Source organism: Amblyraja radiata, chromosome 7 (genome assembly GCF_010909765.2).
Source record: "Amblyraja radiata isolate CabotCenter1 chromosome 7, sAmbRad1.1.pri, whole genome shotgun sequence".
NCBI lineage: Eukaryota > Metazoa > Chordata > Chondrichthyes > Rajiformes > Rajidae > Amblyraja > Amblyraja radiata.
Genome location: NC_045962.1, coordinates 10,320,402 through 10,346,595, shown reverse-complemented (window position 1 = coordinate 10,346,595; position 26,194 = coordinate 10,320,402). Strand labels below are relative to the sequence as shown.

The 26,194-nt window shown below is 43.2% G+C and overlaps 1 protein-coding gene and 1 long non-coding RNA gene across 3 annotated transcripts in view; one reads left to right on the top strand and one right to left on the bottom strand.

Annotated features, from left to right (window-relative positions):
* The window catches only part of satb2 (SATB homeobox 2), a 189,013-nt gene extending 184,643 nt beyond the window's left edge, over window positions 1–4,370 (bottom strand). For both annotated transcript variants that reach the window (XM_033023694.1, XM_033023695.1), the window contains exons 1-2: window positions 3,814–4,370; window positions 2,818–3,057 (exon numbers count right to left, since the gene is read on the bottom strand). In XM_033023694.1, the coding sequence (XP_032879585.1) occupies window positions 2,818–2,998 (181 nt within the window). In that variant the 5' untranslated portion in view covers window positions 2,999–3,057; window positions 3,814–4,370. The remainder of the gene's footprint in view (window positions 1–2,817; window positions 3,058–3,813) is intronic.
* A 14,640-nt stretch (window positions 4,371–19,010) lies between these two features.
* On the top strand, window positions 19,011–20,179 carry LOC116975031. The gene is made up of 3 exons (XR_004412516.1): window positions 19,011–19,042; window positions 19,645–19,704; window positions 19,812–20,179. It is a non-coding gene; the product is annotated as an uncharacterized LOC116975031 (long non-coding RNA).
* Window positions 20,180–26,194: the final 6,015 nt, after the last annotated feature.

Below are 26,194 nucleotides of genomic sequence, written 5' to 3'. Positions count from 1 at the left end.
GAAATAATTTGACTTGGGTATATGACACAACGCTGGTGTCAAATGCTGTTAGAGTCACCTTAGTCTAGGTTTTACATATAATTTACTTATCATAGATATTTGTGACTTTGCACATTCTTTTGGTTTTATCCATGACATATAATGCAATAACCCACGTATATCATCTCAATAAATGGAACAACGATAAATATCATGCAATATGAGCTCAATTTTGCTCATTCGAGGTTTCTCACTCCAAAAATGTTAATAGCGTATTGATCACACATAGCGTGCATTTTGCTTAGAATTTTTTAAACCTAGGCACTTTATGTTGATTAAAAAGTTGGTTTAAAGGCTTAATTCTTTCCTTATGATTCATGTGATTCTTTTGAAATCATTTTAATTTTATTTCCGAATCTTTTCATGTTCCAGTTGTCTGATTTTAATTAGTGAAAAGATTCTAAGATTTAAATTGATGTGAAAAGTGGAAGTTATCACAGTCGTGGAATCAAATGAATGCCTCGTTTGTTTAGAATTTGACTAAGCTTATGGTTAAATTAATTGTGAGGGCAAATGATTAAATCTAAGCAGAATCCCTGAGTATAATGACTGTATTGAAATATAAAGGAAGGATAGGTATCCGAACAATCCAGTCAAATGGTTATTTTGTTGTCCATATTCACAAAATAATTTTATATAGCGGCAGACATAATACTATGGTCACATATTCAAATCATACGGACTTCCAGGACGGACTTTAATTACTTTTCACAAGAGTGTGTCTTCAGATGGAATCAACGATTTAATGACATTTATTGACCTCTTATTTAGGAGTTACCATATACTTTTCGCCTGATTTTCCTAAGTAAAGTCAAGTTAAAGTGAGAGTAAAGATGAGGTTTGAGTCTCGACTTAAAAGAGTCGATGGAGGGGGCAGTTCTGATGGGAAGAGGGATGCTGTTCCGAGTAAAGAAGTCTCTTCTGAGTAAAGAAGGCTGGAAGTCTTTAGAATGATGGAAGTTTTTGACAGAAGATAAGACACAAAAAGCTGGAGTAACTCAGTGGGACGGGCAACATCTCTGGAGAAAAGGAACAGGTGACGTTTCGAGTGGAGACCCTTCTTCAGATACTGAGTGAATGTTTCCCTGCGAGGAAGAGTCTGCCATAGTAAGATAGTCACCGAGAAATTTCAGTAACAATTCCTGAGCATGTAAAGCTGGCTATCGGTCGGAGAAAGTAATGGAAGCACAGTCTAGATATAGTGAAAAGGGGGGCGGTAGATAATCGCACCCGGGAGAAAGGAATGGCGGCTTCGGTTGATAGATTAAGCTGAAAGGGGTTCTAGTGAGAGGGAACTGGTTGGGTCGAATAGCCTCCTTCTGTACCGCATATCCCATGTTGTTCTACGCTAACCACTCGTTTGAATAAAGCCGATTTTCACTTTTCTTAAATAAAGTGCATTCCTAAGTGGTTGGGTTAATTGGCTACTGTAAATGCCCCCTAGTGTAGGTGTTCGTGAGCATCAGGAGAGAGAATAGGTAAGGGGGTTAGATTACAGGGGAGAATGGAGTGAGGGTCCCGGCCCCAAACGGCGCCTGTCGCTAACCCTCTCCAAATGCTGCCTGGCCCGCTGAATTTCCCCCGACACTTAGTAATTTCCTCAAGATCCCAGCTGCTGCGCTTCTTTTGTCCACAGTGGAAACAAGTGGGTCGATGGAAACTATCTGAGAGGCGGCATCTATATCCAAAGGTACAAATGCACCGTGCTGCCTCCCAGAAATACAGCTGTCGGATACTCCCGTGTTCACCGTTACATCTAGGTAACAGTGCAGTGGAAATACGGCTGTGGCACAGCGGTAGCGAGAGAAGAGAAACCCCCTGTGCTGCCACCATCTAAATCCTAACATGTTCTCGACTAGGGGAGAGTCGGGGAGAATGTGATAATTAAGGCGCGGGGGCAAAGTGATGCTTTAAAGATTAATTATTCGCAGTATTGACCAAAAATTAGCTAAAGCCCCCCCCCCCCCCCCCCCCCCCCCCCAAAAAAACCTGACAATTCCTAAAACTTGCAATTCATATTAGCAGTGGATAAATCAGGCGCGGTAATTAGCCGCAAGGTTTAGGCCAAAGAAAGACACAAAATGCTGGAGTAACTCAGCGGGACCGGCAACAGCATCTCTGGAGAGAAGGAATAGGTGAGGTTTCGGGTCGAGACCGCATTTTTTGAGTCCATCTTCGGTTTAAACCAGCATCGGCAGTTCCTTCCTACACGCTTCTTCAGCCCTTCTTTAGGCTCTGCTTTTGCACTGAAAGTTGCCCCACCACACTCTGGGAATGCGTGTGATTTCGGTGTTCCTGCCGCTTTCCGTGAAACTTTCCCCACTGCCCCACCACTCGCACACACACACACACACACACACACACACACACACACCGCATACACACACACACACACACACCGCACATACACACACACACACACACACACACCGCATACACACACACACACACACACCGCACATGCACACGCAACGCGGCTGCTTCTCAACGGATTTGAGAACACTTTTGCTAGACTATTGAGAAAATGCCAAGATGCGGAACCTGCCGATGGTAGCGTGGAGACTGGAGAAGAGCCCTTGGAAGCTGGCCCTTTCGGAAGCTGTGTGTGACAGGGACACTGAGGCTGGTAGGTAATGCTCAAACCGAGCAAAGACAGCGGGGAATTGGAAATCGGCCGCGCTTCTTCCTGTAATCCTACACCCAGCTCACGGCAGATTAACCCTGACACCCAGTATTAATGTGTCTCTGCTGTCAGTTGGCGCAGTGTCTCGTCCTTACCTCCCAGAGTCTTGTCAGGAGATCCATTGGACCTGCCTCTGCTTCCATCCGTCGGGCTCCCGTTGGGTTCCAGCCTGGCCCGCTTACCCGGAGGTGGCCCTTGTGCCTCGGGGCTGCTGCTCGTCCTCTCGGGGCTGTCCCGGGGGAAGGGACAAGGGGGACTGGTGCTTCTCATTTCCATTCTCCGCCACCAGTGCTTGGGAGCCGCCGAGTGCCGGTCACCGCGGAGACTGCATAGACCTTGAAAGAAAGAAGACAATCTGAGCCTCACAGTGCGCCAACTTGCCCGAACTTAAACAGAAAGCGATTGCATTTGCACGGGTCACACAGGCGGAGTTGTGCGCGATGCCCTTTATTATTCGGCGTAACTTTACAAATAAAGTCGGGTTACTGCTTAACACAGCGAGAGTGAAGCCTCAATTAAAGGTGCTCTCTCACACGCAGGCACATCGACATCAAGACAGATACATAAACACCCACTTAAACGTCTCTGAAAACCAGCCGCAATTAATTTCAGGTGTCTGTTAGTGAAGTGATGAGAGTTAAGGCGTAGTGGAGTTAAACCCACGTTAGACCCATTCAATGGGCTGTAGGCAACGAAAACTGAGGCACCGCAAGCCATTACGGAAAAGACTTTCGCTTAAACGAACTTGTCACATTACAACGCTCTGGACAGCTGTTTGACATTCTTGAAGCAGAGAGAAGCACCTTTTCCTTCAATACTAGGGGGAGCGGCGCCGTTTGAATGCGCCTAAGAGAGTGGTAATAACGCACACTCGGTCAAACTCAGGTGACTTCTTATGACATAGTAATCGTATGATCACTATCGCTTCTACCGCTATCCCCCGGGGTTGAAATCCGACTTTTGACCGTTCTTCTATTGAAGGTGACTAGTTCGCTGGAGACGAGGCCATGTCCCTCGCTCACTCTCTCTCCCCCTTTTCAGCGCGGCAGCCTGACATTAACGCCTGCCCCCGTCGCGTCCCTGCAACTTACTATCTAGGAAGTGTCTGTTGACAGGATGCGCGGTGATGTGGCTCTGTCCATGGGCGAGGAGCAGGGGATCCAGGTCTGGAGGTTGCGCTGCCAGGCTGCAGACAGCGACTCAGCAGACCCTGATGTCGGTATCTCCCGCCGCTCCGATGTCCGTGTCCCGCAGGAGAGGGAGGTGGATGGAGAGAAGGATTCGGCGGTGCGAAAGAAAGTGGAACTCACACACACACACTCACACTCACACACACACACACACTATATTCCAGAGGGTTTCCCTTCCAGCGGTCACTCCTTTCACCAATTCATATAGAAATTATTTTAAAGAAATGGTAGGTAAAAAAAAATCACTTCAAAGATTCAATATGCAAAATGAAACTTCAGTGGAGCTGGCGTTCGAGTGTAAGAGGCAAGAGCCGCCCATGTCACTTTGATCATATCTCTCCACGATCGAAGCCTTGGAACTGACAGCGACAGACTGAGAGAGGAATTATTATTTGCGTTGACTCATCAGCCCTCCTCCGGGTTGATCCCTGCTCGCTTCCGTTCCTGGTTCGGGACAGACTTGTATTTTTTGTTGTTGCAATCAACGGTGAGCCCCCAAGGTGAAAGGAGAGGGGGTTGTGAGGGGGGGGGGGGGTGTAGGGGGAGGAGGGTGAGGGGGTGGGGTAGCCACGGGCGTGTAGCTCTCGCTGCAGCTCTCTCTCTCACTCGGACAGCGGCGCTCAGTTTGATGAAAGAAATAACACGAGATAAAATCCACACACATACACACACACACCCCTCACCAAGACAAACGCACACCACATACGCTTCCCGTCTCTGCCGCGCAGGGATTTTTAATCAGCTTGATTACTGTAAGACGGTCCGCATTTATTACAGATAATAACAGCACATGACCAGATGATGAGATGGCTGGTTGAGCCTTCTGAATAGAGGCGCTGAATGTTGCAAACGCACACACACACACACGGCACCTTCATTCACAAGCAGACCCAGAATGCAGAAGCACAGATGCAGAAAGATCAAAACTGGGGCTCGCATATAAATGCAGTCAAATACACCCTTGTTGTTATTTGGAGCCGACGGAGCTGCACTCGGTCTGGGAAAAGCACTCTCCTTACACACGCCATACAAGGCCCCCCCCCCCCCCCTACTTCGGACACACAGTTAAGTTCCTGTTACAGGGAGAAGCGTCCGACACCAACTTTCTCCTCTCGGTGTAAATAGACAATTGAAATTACAGTCCAGTTCTTCCTTGTATTTATTTTTCCCCCCAACAGAAGCGTAATATAAATAAAACAAGTGCACGGCCGTGTAAAATTAGTTAATAATAATAAGCTGCATTCTTGATAGACAGATGCGGTCGGCTTTTAATAATTTATCAGAACGAACCTAAATTTGTCTAGGAGCATGCACTGAATATTTAATAAAGTCAACAGTTCTATTCTCTCCCCGCCTTTGTCTTTTCAACCCGAATGTTTGCCCGTGTCACCGGCCCTACGTAAGCGTTTGCTTGCATTGCACCGGCTGGCCTTGGGCTGGCTGGCGGACGGATAAGTCCCATTCCTGGGAAAGTGGATGTGCATCGCTTTTTTGTTTGTTTCTCTTGCATTCTCACTCCCTTCTCGAATTCGACACCAGCCCGCTGCTCTTTAAACCACTGCAGAAGAGCCTCCGGTGAAAGAATCTTCACTTTTACTGCATCCCAACATCTGTGTATGTCTTCATCTTTATTAACCAGGGTGCTTGCATCGTGAATTCCGTACTTTGGGACTCATCACATCGATCAAACGATGCTTGGCCAAGGCTCTGACCAGGCAACCCAAACTTGCTGGGATTATTTTGTTACTTGCTTGAGCGGGCGACCCAGTCAGAGAGCTCAGAGCTTAAGGTGGCTCCTACGTAACTATTACTAAAATAAAAACTTAGTGCCTCCAATTCGGGACAAAGTGCATTATAAAACAGGTCCAGTTTTATAAATAGAATCCTGCAATTTCAGATTTCCACATTATTAATTTTCCAGTTAGAATAGAGAAAAGAACCGGGTTTAAAGGGTTAAATTGATCACAATCTCTAAAATTAACCATGGGTATAATCTTATTTTGACCGGGACTGATTGCCAATAATTTAGATTATAAAAAAAGTATTTCGACTCACTATCTAAACTCTACCTCCTGAGCGTCAGACACGGTTCTCAAGAAGGTAACTACATTATGCAGCTCTACCAGGGCTGCTTGACAGAGAGTGCCCCGAAATAAAGCGTATAATGCCTGGCTCACCCCCAACAATGATATCAACTGGATTTATTTAATAGTCCAGAATATGCGATTGATGCACCATCAACCATTCCGCAGAAGCAAGAATGAATGAATGGATTTTGCGAGGAGAGGCACATTTGCCACTTGGAGCAGCTTCTCTTGCGTTTGCAGTGAATCCGCTGTCTCTCGCCCACCAGCCCTGCAGAACTCATCCTCCTTAAATCCAGCCGCCCGTACGGTGGCGCCACTGCACCGTACACATCCAGCAAAGCGTAACCACATCGCACAACTCGAAATCCCTACTTGCTCTGGCCTGCCCTGGCCACCCATTCACATGTCAACCGCCCTCATCTCCTGGAAAATAAAATAAAGTAGGGCCAATCGCGACTTGGATAGCAAGGTGGAGGGGAGGGGGGGGGGGGGGGGGGGGGGGGAGAGAGAGAAAACGCCAGGCTTGAAAGAGCAAACATTACCTTGAGGCGGAGGCGGCTCGTCTGGAACAAAGGCAGGACGGGGAAGAGGAGGAAAATGTGAAAGCAATCGCGGGTCTTCCCAAATAAAGGTGAAATCGTCCCGGAGACTTGTGCGAAGTGAGCCGGCAGCAGGCGCCCCGGTGTCCGTGAGTAGCGCCTCCCGAAGCCGCGCATTAATTGCCTGGTAATATCTATCGTCGGAATGAGAAGCGTGTTTGCCGTCAATGTAGACTGGGTCGATATTCATTGCATTTTTAATTGGTTTTAATATAGATCTGCAGTTTAATGTCCTCACAGATCGCATCTGCCGGCACTTTGGGTGCCCATTGAGTAGTTTTACAATCGCAGCAAGCAGTGCCCTGTTTCTTTATATAAAGCGCTGGTGGAGCCCGAGTGTTTATCTCCAGTGTGGTATCATTTATTAACTATTTAATGCATAAAATATGACAGCTGGTTTCACGGGGCGGCAATTAATTGCTCGAGTTTTTTTTTTAAGTCGGCGGAAGTTTGACAATCCCGGGAAAAAAAAAAGTCCCCTGAAATGGACAAGCCCTCAGATGTAACCGATTGCAACAGATAGTTGGATCGTTCATCAGCCGCCTCTCTCCCTCCCCAGCCCGACCGGTTCTCCCTGGAACTTGGCTGTGATCAGAAGTAAGATCAAGTGACCGACCCACTGCCTGTTTTATTTCCCGCTGTACAGCAAGAAAATTATATTCTGCCTTGAATGGGTGTTGCTCGCTTACCACCGCTCAGCACACTCTTTCAGAAATGTATCCGGCCCAAACCTTGACCCAAACCGAGAGGAAATAAAATATAGAACGCGACAACACGAATTTGTGAAATGCGGAAGGACTAGTGAAAGATCGCTAGTATCATTCTTTTGATATCACACCTCATGTAACCATTTCTCCCACTTGACATTCCAAGCGAGTCTATTATCTATCTTTAGCCAGTATACCATGATAGACCCGCCTCAACTATCAGTTTTGAAGGCGTATGATTCAGGCGAAGGGGAACGACGCGGGAAGCAATGAGAAAAGGATCAAAACTGAACACTCTCTCTTTCCGAAGTTGTAATGCTCGCAGGATAAGACAATGTCCTCTCTCAAACTGTGAACACGCCAGCTCCCGCTTGTTCTTTAATTTTGTAAAATGTTCAATGACTTTTCTGTTTACAAAGATCTATCGTAATGATTCAAATCTTGTTGTGAACTAATACAAACTGCAAGTGTGACTGGGCGGGTTGGGGATTGTAGCAGTTCCCCAGTGATACTCGATCATTCCCACAGCACCTCGACAGGTCTGCAACCCGGCCCCGGTGTAAAGAAGCCCCCCGATTACTGACCTTGTTCAACGGAATACAAATCACTATTAAGCACCGTTTCTCCCACAAGATCTCGCTGAGACTAGAGACACCCTTTTTGGGAGTTTTCCGCCGCAATAGAACCAGCTTCCACCAAACAAAATGTGGTCGCGCAAGAGGTGTTCAGCGGCATGTTAAATGTCAAGAAGCGGCACTGCCGTGTTCAAGATCAACTTGTCAACTTTAAAGTCAATTCCACGACTTCGTAATGAGGTGACTTGCTGGTGTGTCTGGGGATCGCGAAAGGAGGAGATGAAGCCCGTAAACAGAACGCAGCGGTTGAGAACCGGCCCAACTTTGGAGAGAAGATTGCTCTTAGTCGGTGCTGAATTCATAAACCATTGAAAAGTGTATTTTAGTGGTGTTGAATCTCAGAAAGCGTTTGAAACCGTTTAATCTGCCTGTTTTTAAAATCTAAACTGTGGTCAATACTCAGCACGCGTTTCTATTTCCCTCTTCGCACGCCTGATATAAGAAGCATTCTATGTTAAATGTTCATTTATCCTGATACAAGAAGCATTCTATGTTAAATGTTCATTTATCTTTATTTGATGTTAAATGTTCATTTATCTTTGATATTTGATGTTAAATGTTCACTTATCTTTGATATTTTAACAATAAAAGTTTGACAAATTAATCTAATTGTGATTTCGTGTTGATGAACATCAGATTTGGTTCGTTGTTTCGCGCAAATTAATATCAGACAGGCAAAAGTGAAACAAGCCGTGGTACCAAACAAGGATTAGTGGGGGGTCGGCTATGTTTTGTTTGTGGGCTTCCTGGGAAGAAATCTGCTCGCCGAGTAGGAGCCATGAATTGGAATATCCCGTGCCTCAATATAAAATAATCCCACAATCTATTCACTAACGCTCTTCTCTTCTCCGTTTCTTTCCACAAGAGAGGTCCAACAGGCAGACGAATGATTTCTTGCTCTCTCTCTCTCACTTGCTGTGGAGTGTATAATTTATCTGGAACAGTGTTCACATCATTGTGCGAGACGTCGAGACGTTTTGCTTCCAATTGAAAGCGAACGGAGGGATAAACTATTCTGAATATAATTAGATGGAGGACAAGTGTATACCATGCCCAAAACGGTGTAAATAAATATACGTGCACATATTGGTTATGTGTACCTGTGTGGCTGCGTGTGCTACTTAAATGCATTTAAATATGCAGGCATAAATGTGTACTGACATTACAGGTATATGCGTCTACCCGGCCCATTACAATAATGAGGCTGTAAAAAAAAAGTTTCACCTGCTTTATGTCAGTTATTATACCCACCGACACTAATCTTCACAGTAAGTCGCTTCTGTATCATTCGACATGAGGTGTTACCATTCGTGCTTCAGTTTGATTTTTGATAAGCTTGTTTTTGCAGTGAGCGGGAGTGAGACAATTTAAAGAAACACATTTTTTCATCAGCAACATAAATTGGGAATTGATTACTTTTAGATACCTTGTTCTTCCAGCTTTAGCATTTATAGTCACGCCGTGCAGTAGCCCAGCTTGCAGCCCCCTTGTCCTCCTCACTGGCTCTGTTGAATTGTGTTAATGTTGTATCGAAACATACGCTTAATTAAATAGGCGGTCGTGCAGAGAACTTAAAACTCCAGAAATGGCCTATAAAGATTATTTATTAACTTTGACATTAAAGTGTACCAGCCTCGCAAATCCGGCCAGTTTATTTAATATCTATTTCACACTGGATGGATGGAGCACATTTTGCGGAACGTCGTGTCCAAATTGTAAGTGGTGAAGCTAATATATTAGCTCTTTTTTGTTCTGGAGTGGATTCTAAAAGCACCCAGAAATAAGTTGTCCCCTTTATTTTGTAGATGAGAGGCCCTCCCCTCACCTGCCACCCCCAACACGGGGATGCATGCATTAAATCCAGCGTGGCAGCTTCCAATTCAGAGCACTTTAGTGGCTAAGCCTTAGGTTTATTCTGAGGTGTTGTATTACAAAGTGTTCGTCCCCCACCCCCTGACAAGACTGGCGGAGTATTACAATTTCTCCCCTTTGCGTTGGCCGCGCTGAGTGTTGTCTGCTGGAACTGGCACAAGAAACTTCGACTCAAGCCCCAAAAGATGCAGAGATAGAGATAGCAGCGAACTATCAGGGCAAAAGCGACGCCGTCTCCTAAACGCTTGGCCCGAAAGCGGAGAGCATCTGGGTGGATGGTTTGTGGAAAAGTGGAAGATATCTCTAAAATCGATTCCACCATCCATTCAAATTTAGACTCAGTTGCATCCGAGCAGGATAAATACACGTACATTAATTCATTAATTACATGATTTTATTTAAAAATGATTGCTCTACACTAAGAAATGTAATGAGTTCACATTTCTTCACTGGATTTCGCATGGTTAACAACCATTCTCAAAATACACTTTTTTAAAATGTTGATAGAATGAGCAGATTTCGATATTCAAGAATGAATTATATTCTCTCCATCCCCATCCGCTCCCATTCACGCCACCTCTCCACCCCGCCATCTGAAGAGCATTCGCAGTGCCTGTCTCATCACTGCCCGTCACATTGCCAGGAGACTTGGTGTTCAGCGCGCCATCTCCTGGATCAAACAGTACTTGGATCATATCACACCTGAATCGGAAACTTTAAAAAACCATAATCCATGAAAGGGAAACGATTATATTAGTACCATCAAACGTACTGTTTTAATCAATTTCATTTCAACTCAGTTAATTAACTGGCTTGCATGAAATTTCTGGCACCCCTTTGTTGATTAGTTCATAAAACTTGCTCAATGTTTCAAAAAAACGTTTAGCATTCCGCCTCTTCCAGAAGCTAAAACAGTCCTGAGCCAAGTGTAACTCCTTAATGTGTGATCTCTAAAAGCGCGACGTTCGTTAAAACATTTTTACACAGTGTTAAGGAAATAACGATAAATGAACGCACTACATTCCGGTCTCAATGTTAAAACGTGACCGTCTTGAACAGACGCCTTATTTAATGCCACATTTAAAGTGGCAAACATGTGGTCTATTTTTGTCGGTTAACTGTGAAAAATGAAATTACTTACAACGATGCTTTCTTTCCCTTACATCTTGAGAATCCTTTATTTTGATAACAATTTATTTCTGCAGTTACAACAATTTATTAAAATGAGTTGTTCCTGATCATTATCATTGTTATTGACTAGTTTCTAAGTACCCGGGATGTAAGTCTGGTGTGTGTTTGGTGGAACGGCTGATCTTCAGTTCCGATCTGGGACCTGTTCACTGGATGGACATTGAAAAGATTGTCATTTGCCACTGTTGTTTTGGGGAAAAATGTACACTAGGTTTATTTATCTTCGTTTTTATTTGACAATCATTTTTGTTGGCCTTGATATATTGAAATATTTATGTGTTCGCGGCATTATTTTGATGCAGACGAAGGGTTTTTTTTGTTTCGAACGTTGAAGAGGAATTTGTGCATACGTGTATTGTTGTAGTATGTGTCACTGTGAAATGTGTGTGTGTGTGTGTGTGTGTGTGTGTGTGTGTGTGTGTGTGTGTGTGTGTGTGTGTGTGTGTGTGTGTGTGTGTGTGTGTGTGTGTGTGAGTGCGTTTGCGCCTGTTCGTTGAGTGTGTGTGGTATATGTGTGTCCGGCTCTTTGAGTGTATGCGGTGTAAATGTCTACGACTGTTTTTTGAGTGTGTGTGTGTGGTGTATATGTGTACGCCTGCTCTTTAAAGTGTGTGCGGTTATGTACGTGTGAGCCAATTTGAGTGTATGAGGTGTATGTGTACATCGTGTGTGTAAAAACGCCTATTCTTTGAGTGTGTGCGTGCGTGACTGTTGCATTTGTACTATGATATGTGTACTATGTATTATACATATCTAATACAATTATATGTTTATACATATATTGCATTATATATGTATAAACACATTAGATATATTGTACTCTGATATTTGTACTATGATATATGTGTGTGCGGGTATGTATGCATGAAGATTCCCATTAAAATGGGAGCAAATATGAGTATCTTGACAGAAGTACGGCGACAATTCTAAATCACTTTCTAGTTATTTTCATCTTTTCAGTTCAGAAACTAAAGCGCGAGATCCGGTGCAGAAACGCGTGTTTCTTTAAAATATTTAAAATATTAATAATGCTGCAAATTGTGCCATTAGCAGAAATGATAGACGTCGCTTTGATTTAACATGGCTGGTCTAACGAGCGATTGTCTTTTAAGTAACTTACATAAATCACACGGCTGTTTATGAATAACCGAGAATATTTATAAAAAACAGGCAGCTGCACCGGAATTAATCTTAATTATGTCTCATAAAATATTACCCGACTTGGTACTTAGTTTTGTAAACGTTACTGGAAAAGTTGTGTGGGTTTTATTAAGTCTAGAGTTTAGAATCGTAGCATTGGTTTCTAACATTTTGTTCCACCGCCCCACACCGACAGTCTCAGAGGAAAATATACATGTGCCATAAAATGGATTTAATATAAGATGGAATATTAAGGTAACGATTTATGTGAAAGGATCTCGCTTCAAGGCTACAAGTCTAACTTGTTTAGAAACGAGCGTTTGTTTGGCGTAAACTCTACCAACACGCAGCGCCGTCCCGTGTGCACCTGTAATGAAGGGAACTAAACACATTGCTGGTCACCCCAGGTGGACAAAAATGCTGGAGTAACTCAGCGGGTGAGGCAGCATCTATGGAGCGAAGGAAATGGGCGACGTTTCGGGTCGAGACCTTTCTTCAGACTCCTTCTGGTCACCCCAGTGTCAGTTCTTCCAACACAAACGGGCCACCCGTGAAATGTGTCAACATGCGCCCAGAGTTTCATGAGCATTTGTCACCATTACATGCTCAAGATACATTATATCCTAAAAGAAAACTATTTTGATTGGGCGTCAGTAAAAATCGCTGGTTATCAATCGTGAGGTGTAAACACAACAATGGTTGAAAGTGGTATCTGTGTAGAGAATGATTCAGTGTCAATGTTCAATTCACCTGGAAGTCAGCAGCTCTGTTCAAACTGTTCTGTTGAACAAAGATTCCCAGCAATTCATGTTATTAATTTATAATCTAATATTCATTATTTGTTCGTATATATTATATCACCTTATTAATAACGTTGTAAATTAATTTAATTAGACAGCCTTTCTGTGTCCCGTCATCCAAGTCCATGAACAGCTGAAAATAATCCTTCAAAGAATACAACAAGTTTAAAAATGGGATGTGTCATTTCGTTTCATTTGGCGTCTGCCTAATAAAGGAGGCGAAGGAAAATGATCACTGAATTACTCAACCACCGTTAAGATACATTCATATTTTACCATATTTGTTAATATTGTTTTAAAATAAAGGCATTTTTGAACCGCCCAAGATTCTTTACCAACCGCATTGAATGTAGAATCCAATTACAAATCGGGGATGATCGATCGCCATTATTGTGTGCTTTGAGATGACAATCGATTAGGACATATTACCGGGATAGTATGTGTAAGAAGGAACTGCAGATGCGTGCCAAGGAAATGCAGGTGCCGGTTAAAACCGAAGATAGACACAAAAACCATGATGGATTACCAGGCACCATCCCTGGGGAGAAGGAATAGGTGACGTTTCGGGTCGAGACCCTTCTTCAGATCGTAGTACACACGTGCGGCCTTGCCAACGGATGTGTGGGGTAATTGACAACGGAGGATTTCAATAAATATATAGCAATGCGAATTGTCCCGGACGCAAACTGCATTGCTCCGATTGCCAACGAACAAGACCTATACCGCGGAACCCGTGGCCAGGTCAATGAAACACCATGGTTTATTTCGGGTGCTCTACGTAATTAAAGAGAAAGGATATTATACCTTCAATAACTTGTGTTATTGTATCATAAATTTATTAAACCAATAAATGTCGATTTTTGATCCAAACTGATGAATTGATGGATTGTGGTTTTGCAAAACACGCACCTAGTTGCGATTAATTCGCTGCCTTTGTTCACTTTAGTAATTCTGTTGAACCCTGAGGTCCAATTCATTTTTGTTTTACTTATTGCCCACACCCACCTCATCAACGGTTATGCAACATAATGCAATCAGAATTTTAAGAGTCATCTTCACATAATAAAGGCATTTCCAATTAGGCTTGAACCTGTCCTTCGGACTTTCAGCACTAACCGAAGTTTAATGACTTGCCCGAGCTTCGATATTCCGAATGGATAAAGTGAGGCGGAGGAGAGACGCCGAGCCGATGAAGTAACCAGACTGCCGAGCTTCACTTGCAAACGCTCTCTGTAGATTTAAAACACGGCGAACAACTATTGTTACTCCCGTCCATGAGGATGCTTTATCCTTTCCTTTCTTTCAAAATACAACGGAACCTTAGTGCTAACTTTACAGAATACAACGCTCTGTATATTCTGCAAAGTTAATTTGAGGTCTCGTTTTACTTTTGGGTTGAGAGGAATGGAGAAAACCGGAAAACCTCATGCGAATTTCTCACCTCCATGTCAACTTAAGTGCTCGGTTTGCTTTAATCAGTTCAACATTAAAATACAGATTTCCAAGATTTAAATATAAATATATATATGGTAAAACTGAGTCTTTTTACTGTTTCCAAATAATATATATATATATACACACACACACACACACACACACACACACACACACACACACACACACACACACATTATATTATCATATATGTGTGTGTGTGTGTGTGTGTGTGTGTGTGTGTGTGTGTGTGTATGTGTGTGTGTGTATGTATGTGTGTGTGTGTGTGTGTGTGTGTGTGTGTGTGTGTGTGTGTGTGTGTGTGTGTATACATACACATATATATATATATGATAATATATGTATGTATAATATGTACATATATATGATATATATAATAATATATAATTTTTTGGAAACAGTAAAAAGGCTCAGTTTTTCCGAGAAAAGTTTAGATTTTGTCAAGGATAGACAGAAAAAGCCGGAGTAATTCTGTGGGTCAGGCAGCATCTCTGGAAGAAAGGAATGGGTGACGTTTCGGGTCGAGACCCTTCTTCGGCTTATTGATACCCAATTCCGCCTATCCCAGTCTCTACATTTATATGCAGGGATTGAACGGATTTTATAATTAATTAATTGATTAAGCGCATGTTACAATTAATTGTACGACCAGCCACTGGAGGTGGCCGTTTTGTGGGGATTTCTCTGCCTTCGGACTGTGATTGCCGGTTGCTGATTTAAACTACGGGTGCCAATATCGCAACTATAACACTGCTGTCGGATAGGGCAAAGCTAACGAATATTTCCTCAGCGGGAACCTACCACCGGACACAGCACTGAAATGTTTAATTGGTGGAAAATATACTCCCACGCAGTTGCAACCAACCTTTACATAAAATCTAAAGCGGGTGGTGGGGTGGGATTTAATTGCGTTCGTTTTCAATTATCACCAGCTATTTATCTTGTACTTATCTGTAACTTCAGAGCTGAAGCGGAAGCTCTGGAGTACTGCAATGCCAACACGCTGGGGCATTTGTGTTAAGGGATCCCTCCTGGACTGAGTCCTGGCGTGTAGTGGGATTAGCAAGAAAGTCGCGGACGCATGGGTCGAGGCAGCGCAGACGTGGGCTATTGAGCCCGTCGTGCATTTACAGGCCGACTCAACCGGAGGCCCTAACCCCCACCCGCCCCCCTTCAGATTCCAAGCGGTAAATCATCCCCGACAGGTACACAAAAATGCTGTTGAAACTCAGCGGGTGCAGCAGCATCTATGGAGCGAAGGAAATAGGCAACGTTTCGGGCCGAAACCCTACACGCCAGGACTCAGTCCAGGAGAGATCCTTTAACACAAATGCCCCCGACACATGGTTTCCCTTCCCCCGACTCTCAGTCTGAAGAAGGGTCTCGACTCGAAACGTCACCTATTCCTTTTCTCCAGAGATGCTGTCTGACTCGCTGAGTTGCGCCAGCTTTTTGTGTCTATCCTCCACACATGGCCTCGGGTCTCAAAAAATTCGTCGCACCCACCCGGTCCCCAAACCAAGTTTATATTATTAACATGACCCACTCATCCTTAACGCTGTAGTGCACTGTGATCCACAGTAGCCTTACGCGGATTTGTAAATTCCTTCATTCTGGTGCTCCCACTAGCCCCAAGTCCCCCCTAAAGGGCAGGAGAACCTGGGGTTTGGGGAACCCCGAATGTCCTCTCCGCGGGTGTGTGTCGGCAGCCAGTTTACTCGAACAGTAAATAGCTTTAACGAATTCGGCGCGGTCAACATTAAACCGGGTACATAACATTTAATTTCTAACCCCCTGCCCAAGAAATGTGTGAGAGGATCGGATTTGGGGCCAATTGTCTCCCCGACTGAGGGGAGAATTGAAGAGGGGGGAGGGGAGAGGGGGGGGGGGGGGAGAGAAATCCATACAGAGGATTGTATACCATCACATACAACATTTGCAACAAAAATGCCCACGAATTAACGCATCGTTTAAAATATCTTGGAGAAGATTCGGTAAAGTGAAGAAAGATGCATTTTCTTTGGTCACCAAACACGAATAGGGCAGAACAGTTTTCGCACACAGATGAACCAAGATCTTGGGGGGTTGTTCAGGGATGACTGAGAATTGAATACGCATCGAGCCAACTGGCTACTAAGGCCTTTATCTGTTTACTAAAGGCTATTCTGTACTTCTCTTAAGAGTACTTTTAAACAAAATCTCACGGGACCCATAGCACAAAAATAAGACACGGCCGAGTGATTGACTCCCACTACCTTGATGCTGTGCCCAGTATGTGACTATGTGACTGCGGACAGGCGGCATTGGTCAGCTGAAGGTGCAGTTCACCCGGCCTTTCCCCACAGTAACATCGTTTCCAATGCCCATTTCCAACAACTGGGAATATTTGTTACCTGCTCTTCAAGGTAATCGCTTTGATTTCACATGGTATTCTGAACATTCTCTTTGTTTTTGCGGGCAGGTTAAATACATATATATTTTGTATAAAATTATATTTAAATATATATAAAAGAGATTTTTCAGAATAGCATGTGAAATCAAAGTGATCAACTTGAACCGGTAACAAATATCAACAAGTGATCAACTTACACGTACTATATATACACACACACACACACACACACACACACACACACACACACACACACACACACACACACACACACACACACACACACACACACACACACACACACTTGCAAACAATTAAATATATATATTTTGTATAAAAATTTTTTTAAATATATATATATATATAAGAGAATGTTCAGAATAGCATGTGAAATCAAAGTGATCAACTTGAACCGGTAACAAATATCAACCAGTGATTAAAAAGAATGCTGTTTGTAATATATATATATATATATATATATATATATATATATATATATATATATATATATATTACAAACAGCATTCTTTTTAATATATACATCAGTGCATCAGATACCAGTGTACACACACATACATATCTTACAAACTGCATTATTTTTAATATATACATTAGTGCACCAGATACTAATGCATGATCACGCCAAAACGAATACAATTCTGATGTATTTCTGTCGCTTTAAATTATTTTTTATTCCCCGAACTGTTGTGGCAACGATTGCTGTTTGCTTACTGCAGCCGAACGAGTTTCACCTTGTCTTTGAGGTACTTACAAAGTAATTGCCTTTGATGCCTTTAATGAATACCAACCCTCAACATTTAAAAAATAAATCAGGGGTTCATGTGAAAAATCTGCGACTTGTCAGCGATCGGCAGCAGACACGGGCAGGGCCACTTATGAACGTTGGTTTCAGGGCTGCTAATCCCACCTCGGTCAGCGAGCGAGAAAGAAAGCTGAAAGTAAATGTCGCCTCACATATTCGTTTCACTCTACATACACCCGCATACATCGCTTCGCTTCCATAAAGTGTTTGTGTGTGGAAGGAGCGTCCATATTGTGTGCACCGGTGTTTTCAACATCGTATGAACTTAAGAAAACACGGGAAAAATGATTACAAATTATGGTAAATCGGCGAGAATTAAAGGCAGAGAGATGATTGTGTGTGAATGCTTGCACTGGGCATAAGATGCACCAACACCTGTCATGTCACCTTGCATCGCTTCAGAAATTACCACAATTACCAAACGCATCATTGCAAAATGTCGATTCGTCTTCAAGTATTGAATCAAGCAAGTGTACACGGAGTTATCACACCCAACCTTTTCACTCTAAACACCTTGGCGATGGATGGTAATGCGCCTCCATTATACATCTTTGTCAATTCGGTAAAAGCAGGAATTGGTGATACAAACGCAGTCAGAGTTTTCAAATAGCCCCCATTGACAAAGCAGTCAGTGCCACCATCCCATATAAATCGCCGACCGCGAGGCGTTATTAGTAAATTTGCAATATCTTAGCAATTCTCCGCGATACTAAATATTCCCGTGAAACTTTCCTCAGATAATTCAGTGGAATCTAGTTCATTGGTCGGGCCCATTCCTTTTTGAGGGAACTTTTATCCGGGAGCGTTTGATGGGGCCGTGGTCTACCTTCCCTCGTTGAATGGAGTAGACTCAGATGGAACAGTAAAGTGGAAAGTCACCTCACATCTACCACCTTTTTCTAAATTTAAAAAATAACATTGTGGAATATTTATTTTAATAACCTTGTTTCAAAAAAATATATATATATTTAAATTCCGCACGGTGATTTGTTAAGGGACGTTTGGACACACATTGCAACTGGGCGACATGACTGAAATGTATATGAAGAAACTGCAGATGCTGGTTTACACCGGTTCGACGCAAAATGCTGGAGTAACTCGGCGGGACAGGCAGCATCTTTTTTATGCCCCTGTCCCACTTAGGAAACCTGAACGCAAACCTCTGGAGACTTTGCGCCCCACCCAAGGTTTCCGTGCGGTTCCCGGAGGTTGCAGGTGGTTGCCGGAGGTTGCAGGTAGTGGAAGCATGTAGGGAGACTGACAAAAACCTCTGGGAACCGCACGGAAACCTTGGGTGGGGCACAAAGTCTCCAGAGGTTTCCTAAGTGGGACTTACTCCTAAGGAGAGAAGAGATGGGTGACGTTTCGGGTCGAGACTACCTCTTCAGACTGAGAGGCAGAGGAGAGGGAGACATAGAGATATGGAAGGGTAAGGTGTGAAAACGAGAGATCAAGGTTCAAAGAAATGTTGTTCGCCAGGGGAAGTTGACAACGGGGCATTCAAGCAGTACAATTTAATCAGGAGGACAGTGGAACTAATCGGAGAATTAGAATGGGGAGGGACGGAGAAAGCGATAGGGGGAAGGCAAGAACTACTTGAAGTTCGAAAAGAGATATTGAACATAGAAATGAAAGGCATGCAAACAAATTAACGAGGTGCAATACACAAGACCCAGGGTGTAGGTTATGGGGGATAAAAAGGGGAGAAGAAAGCGCCAGCGCTATAGTTGGGTGAATAAACCACGTTCAATGCTTTACCCCGAGTTTTGCAAAGCCCGTCCGCTCACGACCCACGCCAATGTTTAAGAAACATCAGATTATAAATTTGGGTTCATATAATACTTTAAAATCCCATTTCCAGTCACATAGACGACATAGACACGTTTCATGTGTAGTCACTTGTGCATTGCAAGAGGACCAGCAAGATGTCTGTGCAACAACCTCATACAAACAACCACGCGGCGCCGACCAAATCATTTGATTAGAGATAAATATTGACCAGGATAAATTCCCTCCTCTTGTTGTTGATAGGGTGGTGAGATCTTTTACCTCTACTGGAAAGACGGAGAGCAACAGGTTTCACATCTCAAGGTACACAAAAAATGCTGGAGAAACTCAGCGGGTGCAGCAGCATCTATGGAGCGAAGGAAATAGGCAACGTTTCGGGCCGAAACCCTTCTTCAGACCCACATCTCAAGGACAATGTTTCTACAAATGAAGCACTCCCGCCGGTGGACTGGATTGGTACCGGGAAGGAACTGGAATCTATAAAGTTCTGCAGCGATTTTCTTTACACCGGCTACCCCGAGCGTTTCGTTTCATAAAATTACCTCTAAGTCATTCAAGAGTATACAACCAGTGACTGCAGCAGAAATGAATAAAAAGTACATTTGGACACTAAAATGCTTCACAGCGAAAATAACCAATGCTTATTATATTTTGACAGTGAATGTAACGTTGGACTGTTTAACGCATGATTAATGTTCTAGCCGATTGAGCTGAATAGCCGCCTTCGTTTGTTTTATCCCAGCTTTCGCATATTTTTAATGAAACTAATTTTCTGCAAGCCGCAATGGAGGTTTCTTTCTTAAGTTTGTTTAGAGTGTGAAGAATGGTCTCGACCCGAAACGTTACCTATCCATTTTTCTCCAGAAATGATGCCCGCATTTTGTGTCTATCTGAAGATTCTTTGATAACTTGTTGTGGGTCAATAGACAATAGACAACAGGTGCAGGAGTAGGCCGTTCGGCCCCTCAAGCCAGTAGGCCATTCAATGTGGTCATGGCTGATCATCCACAATCAGTACCCCGTTCCTGCCTTCTCCCCGTATCCTCTGACTTCGCTATCTTCAAGAGCCCTATCTAGCTCTCTCTTGGAAGTATCCAGAGAACCGGCCTCTGAAACAAAGAATTCCACAGACTCACAACGTGAAAAGTGTTTCCTCATCGCCGTTCTAAATGGCTTACCCCTTATTTTTAAACGGTGGCCCCTAGTTCTGGACTCCCCCAACATCGGGAACATGTTTCCTGCCTCTAGCGTGTCCAAACCCTTAATAATCTTATATGTTTCAATAAGATACCCTCTCATCCTTCTAAATTCCAGAGTACACAAGCCCAGCCGCTCCATTCTCTCAGCATATGACAGTCCCCCCAACCCTGGAATTAACCTACCTGCACTCCGTCAATAGCAAGAATGTCCTTCCTCAAATTTGGAGACCAAAACTGCACACAATACTCTAGGTGTGGTCTCACTAGGGCCATGTACAACTGCAAGAGGACCTATTTGCTCTTATACTCAACTCATCTTGTTAGGAAGGCCAAAGAAGTCTGCTTTCTTCACTGCCTGCTGCACCTACATGCTTACTTTCATTGACTGATGAACAAGGACACCCAGATCCTGTTGTACATTCCTTTCTCCCAACTTGACACCATCTCGGTCCTAAAAGACTTCCCCCTTATCCTTAAATTGTGACCCCTTGTCCTGGACTTCCCCAACATCGGGACCAATCTTCCTGCATCTAGCCTGTCCAACCCCTTAAGAATGTTGTAAGTTTCTATAAGAGTGAGTTGGGGCTGCAGTTTAACTACATAAAAGGTCTGGGATTGATTATTGTAGCTGGGACCAGTGGACAATATACAGTTACAAAGCAGCATTCCTGCTGTCACGGACACCCGATGGTTACACTCTTCTGCATGGCTCTGGTGTTCAATATTAAAGCTGAAGTGTTTTCAGAGTGGATAGATTCGACCAAACACTCATAACTTAAAACAAAACACACCCTTTCCATTTACTATGTACTTAAGCAAACAAGTTAATTCAGCATTTGATAAATTCAGTTCAGTGAAACACAACTATTTCAACAGAGCCGCTCCCGAGAGGAGAGGGGACCTAGATCTGGAGTTACGTCACTATTTTAGCAGGAACCCTTTAATTTAGAGTGAAGCATAAGTAAAGGATTAGCTACCCTACTGAAATGCTTTGATTAAAATGATAGTGTCTACAGTGGAGATTAAACAAGCTGCCTTTCCTTCTGCGCAACTATCAAATGTATGTGAGATTGTCATATATTCCCTTTGCCATTACATGAAGTTATCATCAGAGGCTGTCATGTATCATTTGCCAGTAATTCAGGTTCAAGGATTTGCAAATGTTCACAATTACACACACTCTTTATGACATTTCCAAAGAGAATGTATCGGAGCGGGACCGGTGGTGCAGCGGTAGAGTTGCTGCCTTATAGCACCAGAGTCCAGGGTTCGATCCTGACTACGGGTGCTGTCTGTATGGAGTTGTACATTCTCCCCGTGAACTGCGTGGGTTTACTCCGAGAGCTCCGGCTTCCTCCCACACGTACAGGTTTGTAGGTTAATTGGCTTGATAGAATTGTAAATTGTCCCTAGTGTGTGCAGGATAGTGTTAATGTGCAGGGATCGCATGGAGCCGGTGGGCCGAAGGGCCTGTTTCCACGCTGCATCTGAAAACTAAACTAAAGCTAACCACAAACCCACGTTTATGGTGTATACCATCTGCTCTGTCTCCTCCACATTCAGCTTCAGTGATAAAAGCAGACTTCTTTGGCAATAAGATTGGGACTATCCAGTCTTCCATCCTTTCTCTCCATGACTTACAATGCCTTACTTCTCTGGTTGCCTCTTCTAAGGTTCCCATAATGCCCTCCCATCACCTCCTCATGAATTGTGTACATTCATGTCATCCAGTTCCCCATTCTCATGATCTGCTCATTTCCAACTCAAACACTGACCTTCATTCCCAGCTGCCGAGCAAGATGATATTGATATTTCCCTGAGCTCAGTTCCATGCCCCTTTTGAAAGTGTGATATCATTAACTCTCTCCTGAAAAAAACTCTGTTCACCCTTCCTTCCCTGCAACTTCCCATATGTCCTCCACCCTCTTTGCATTACTTGTATCGTGGCTTGGTTATGCATTGTATGATTTGACTTGATAACATACAAACCAGGTTTTTCACTGCATCTGGGTATCATGACTATAATATTAAATAATAATAATAATAATAATAATAATAATAATAATAATAATAATAATAATAATAATAATAATAATAATAATAATAATAATTTTAAAAAACTATAATTTAGACTCAAGGTGCAGACAAGGGGCAACATTACATAAAAATGCATTAAAAAAAATATCATAAAGTACATATAAAATCTTAGTATATCACTTATAAATCATAAATTATATATTTTAAAAATACACAATACATGAATTAAAATCCAGAATAAAAGAATGATCAATGTCCTACAACGAGACAACGATACCAGTGTCTCCACAGCTGGGATTCGTAGCGTGTAGTGCTAACCCTTATGTTTGACAAGGCCACAATAATTACATTTTTAGAGTCATTTATCCTGCAAATGAATTTGTACATATGATTTCTTAGGATAGCTTCTAAAGTACTGACTCCTGCAGCCACAAACATGTTACTAGCACTACACCATCTAGGTTTCCTTAGCAGTGTTCTCATGACATCGTTATATGCCACCTTTAGTCTCTGCAAACTTGTCTTTCCATAGTTCGACCACAGGTGTGCAGTGTAGAGTGGTGTGCAGTATGCTCTAAATAGCGACATCTTCACCACATCTGCACACGCACCAAACTTATGCAAGAGAATATTTGCCTGTACATACAGCATGCGTCGTTGCCTATAAATATCCTCATCATCTGTCATTTGTTCTGTAATAAAATGCCCTAGATATTTTACCTTATTACAGACACTAAGATTATTGTCAGACAATTTAAAATCAGGAAATTTAGACATTTATCCTCTTTGGTTCTACAGATCATAACAGCACTCTTGCTAGCATTATATTTAATATCATGTTCCATGCCATACCAGATACCAGCTCAATAACAGATCGTCTACTTGGAATCAAAGTGTAACCTCCAATAGAAATAGGGGCCTGGACAATCAGAGGTTTGCTTACATCAAAGGATCACGCAGTTTTAACTGATAAGAAAAACTGTGCAATAACATTAGATTGACGCAACTATTTAACCTTTGTTCACTACAATTAAAGCAAATCAAATGACCGAAAAATAGGGGAAACTGAGATTACTTCTAAATGTCCCTTGCACTGCATAGTCAGGCAATCACTTCCACTATAACCAACAAAAACCAAGCTCCACTTTAAAGAGGCATTCTGTTCCAGGGAAATGTCATTCTGTAGTATGTAGTCGGAAGGCCTGCACCTCATGGCTTCCGCTTTGAATCAGAAAGAAATTGATGTGATCTCTGAAGGTGAGAAAATACTTGATGTGAATATCAGTCAAGTATAGAGAATCAAACACATTGCACATACCTGGCACAGTGTCATATTAATAAAACAAATTTAAGAATATACTTGAAAGAATAATTACAGTTGTACATTGTCCAAGTAGATCTGATTTTCACTGTTCACGTAGAATCATCGAAATATAGAAAATTGGTGCCGGAGTAGGCCATTCAGCCCTTCGAGCCAGCACCACCATTCAATGTGATCATGGCTGATCATCCACAATCAGTACCCCGTTCCTGCCTTCTCCCCATATCCCTTGATTCCACTAGCCCTAAGAGCTCTAATTCTCTTTTGAATGCATCCAGTGAATTGGCCTCCTCTGCCTTCTGAGGCAGAGTATTCCACAAATTCACAACTCTCTGGGTGAAAAAGTTTTTCCTCATCTCAGTTCTAAATGGCCTACCCCTTATTCTTAAAATGTGGCCCCTGGTTCTGGACTCCCCCAACGTCGGGAATATGTTTTCTGCATCTAGCCTGTCCAATGACCCCATAGCAGAAGCGTCCACGTCGCGGGGCTGGAAACTGGAAGTATCCTGAGCTAATTCTGCTACCACCATCATCTATTGTAACAAGTGGTGGCTCCCACTGATTGTTGCCGGAAGCTTGCGTCCTTTTCAGGACGGACGATGACAGCAATGTCAACAAGACGGACTCAAAAGAAGAAGAAGAATCCCTTAGTAATTTTATATGTTTCTATTAGATCCCCTCTCATCCTAAATTCCAGTGAATACAAGCCCAGTTGTTCCATTCTTTTATCATACGACAGTCCCGCCAGCTAGGGAAATAACCTATGCTGCACTCCCTCAATAGCAAGAATGTCCTTCCTCAAATTAGACGACCAATACTGCACACAATACTCCAGGTGTGTTCTCACCAGGGCACTGTACAACTGCAGAAGAACCTCTTTGCTCCGATACTCAAATCCTCTCACTATGAAGGCCAACATGCCATGAGCTTTCTTCACTGCCTCCTGTACCTGCATGCTTACTTTCAGTGACTGATGTACAAGGACCCCCAGGTCTCGCTGCACTTCCCCTTCTCCTAATCTGACACCAATCAGATAACAATCTGCCTTCTTGTTCTTGCCACCAAAGTGGCTAACCTCACTCTTATCCACATTATACTGCATCTGCCATGCATCTGCCCACTCACCCAACCTGTCCAGGTCACCCTGCATCCTCATAGCATCCTCTTCCAGTTCACATGGCCACCCAGCTTTGTGTCATCTGCAAATTTGCTAATGTTACATTTAATTCCTTCATCTAAATCATTGATGTATATTGTAAATTGCTGCGGTCCCAGCACTGAGCTTTGCGGCACCCCACTAGTCACTGCCTGCCATTCTGAAAGGGACCCGTTAAATCTACTCTTTGTTTCCTGTCAACCAACCAATTTTCTATCCATGTCAATATCCTATCCCCAATACCATGTTCTCTAGTTTTGCCCACTAATCTCCTGTGTGGGACCTTATCAAAGGCTTGTTGAAAGTCCAGGTACACTATATCCACTGACTCTCCCTTATCCATTTTACTTGTTACATCCTCAAAAAATTCCAGATTAGTCAAGCATAATTTCCCCTTCGTAAATCCATGCTGGTGGACCGATCCTGTTCCTGCTTTCCAAATGTGCTGCTATTTCATCGTTAATAATTGTCTCCAGCAATTCACACTGATCCTCTTAGAATTAATGAAGCATTTGCTAAATTCTACGCTGAACTATACGTTTCCGATTGTCCTCCCACTGCAGGTGACATGCTCAGTAGTATGACGTTTCCCCGAATTGACGATGAAGCCATGAGAGACTTGGGTGGTCCCATAACTGTTGCTGAGGTCCAAGCAGCCATCACATCGCTGCAAAGCGGAAAGTCACCCGGCCCTGACGGCTTCACTGTAGAATATTACAAAGCTTTCTCTGCTCTCCTCGCACCAGTCCTGAGAGATATGTACACTGAGGCGTTTTTACATTGTCGCCTACCGCCCACCTTGTCGTTGGCTACTATCTCCCTAATTCTTAAAAAGGAGAAAGATCCCCTGCTTTGTAGTAGCTATAGACCAATTTCACTCCTGAATGTGGACCTCAAAATCCTCTCTAAAGCCCTTGCGCTCCGTCTTCAACGAGTGATGCCCTCTATTATCTCGTTAGACCAAACAGGGTTCATACCAGGTCGACAGTCCTCCCACAATACTAGGCGTCTCCTTAACATCATCCATTCACCGAGTAGTGAGACCCCGGAGATAGTGGTCTCCCTCGACGCCAAAAAAGC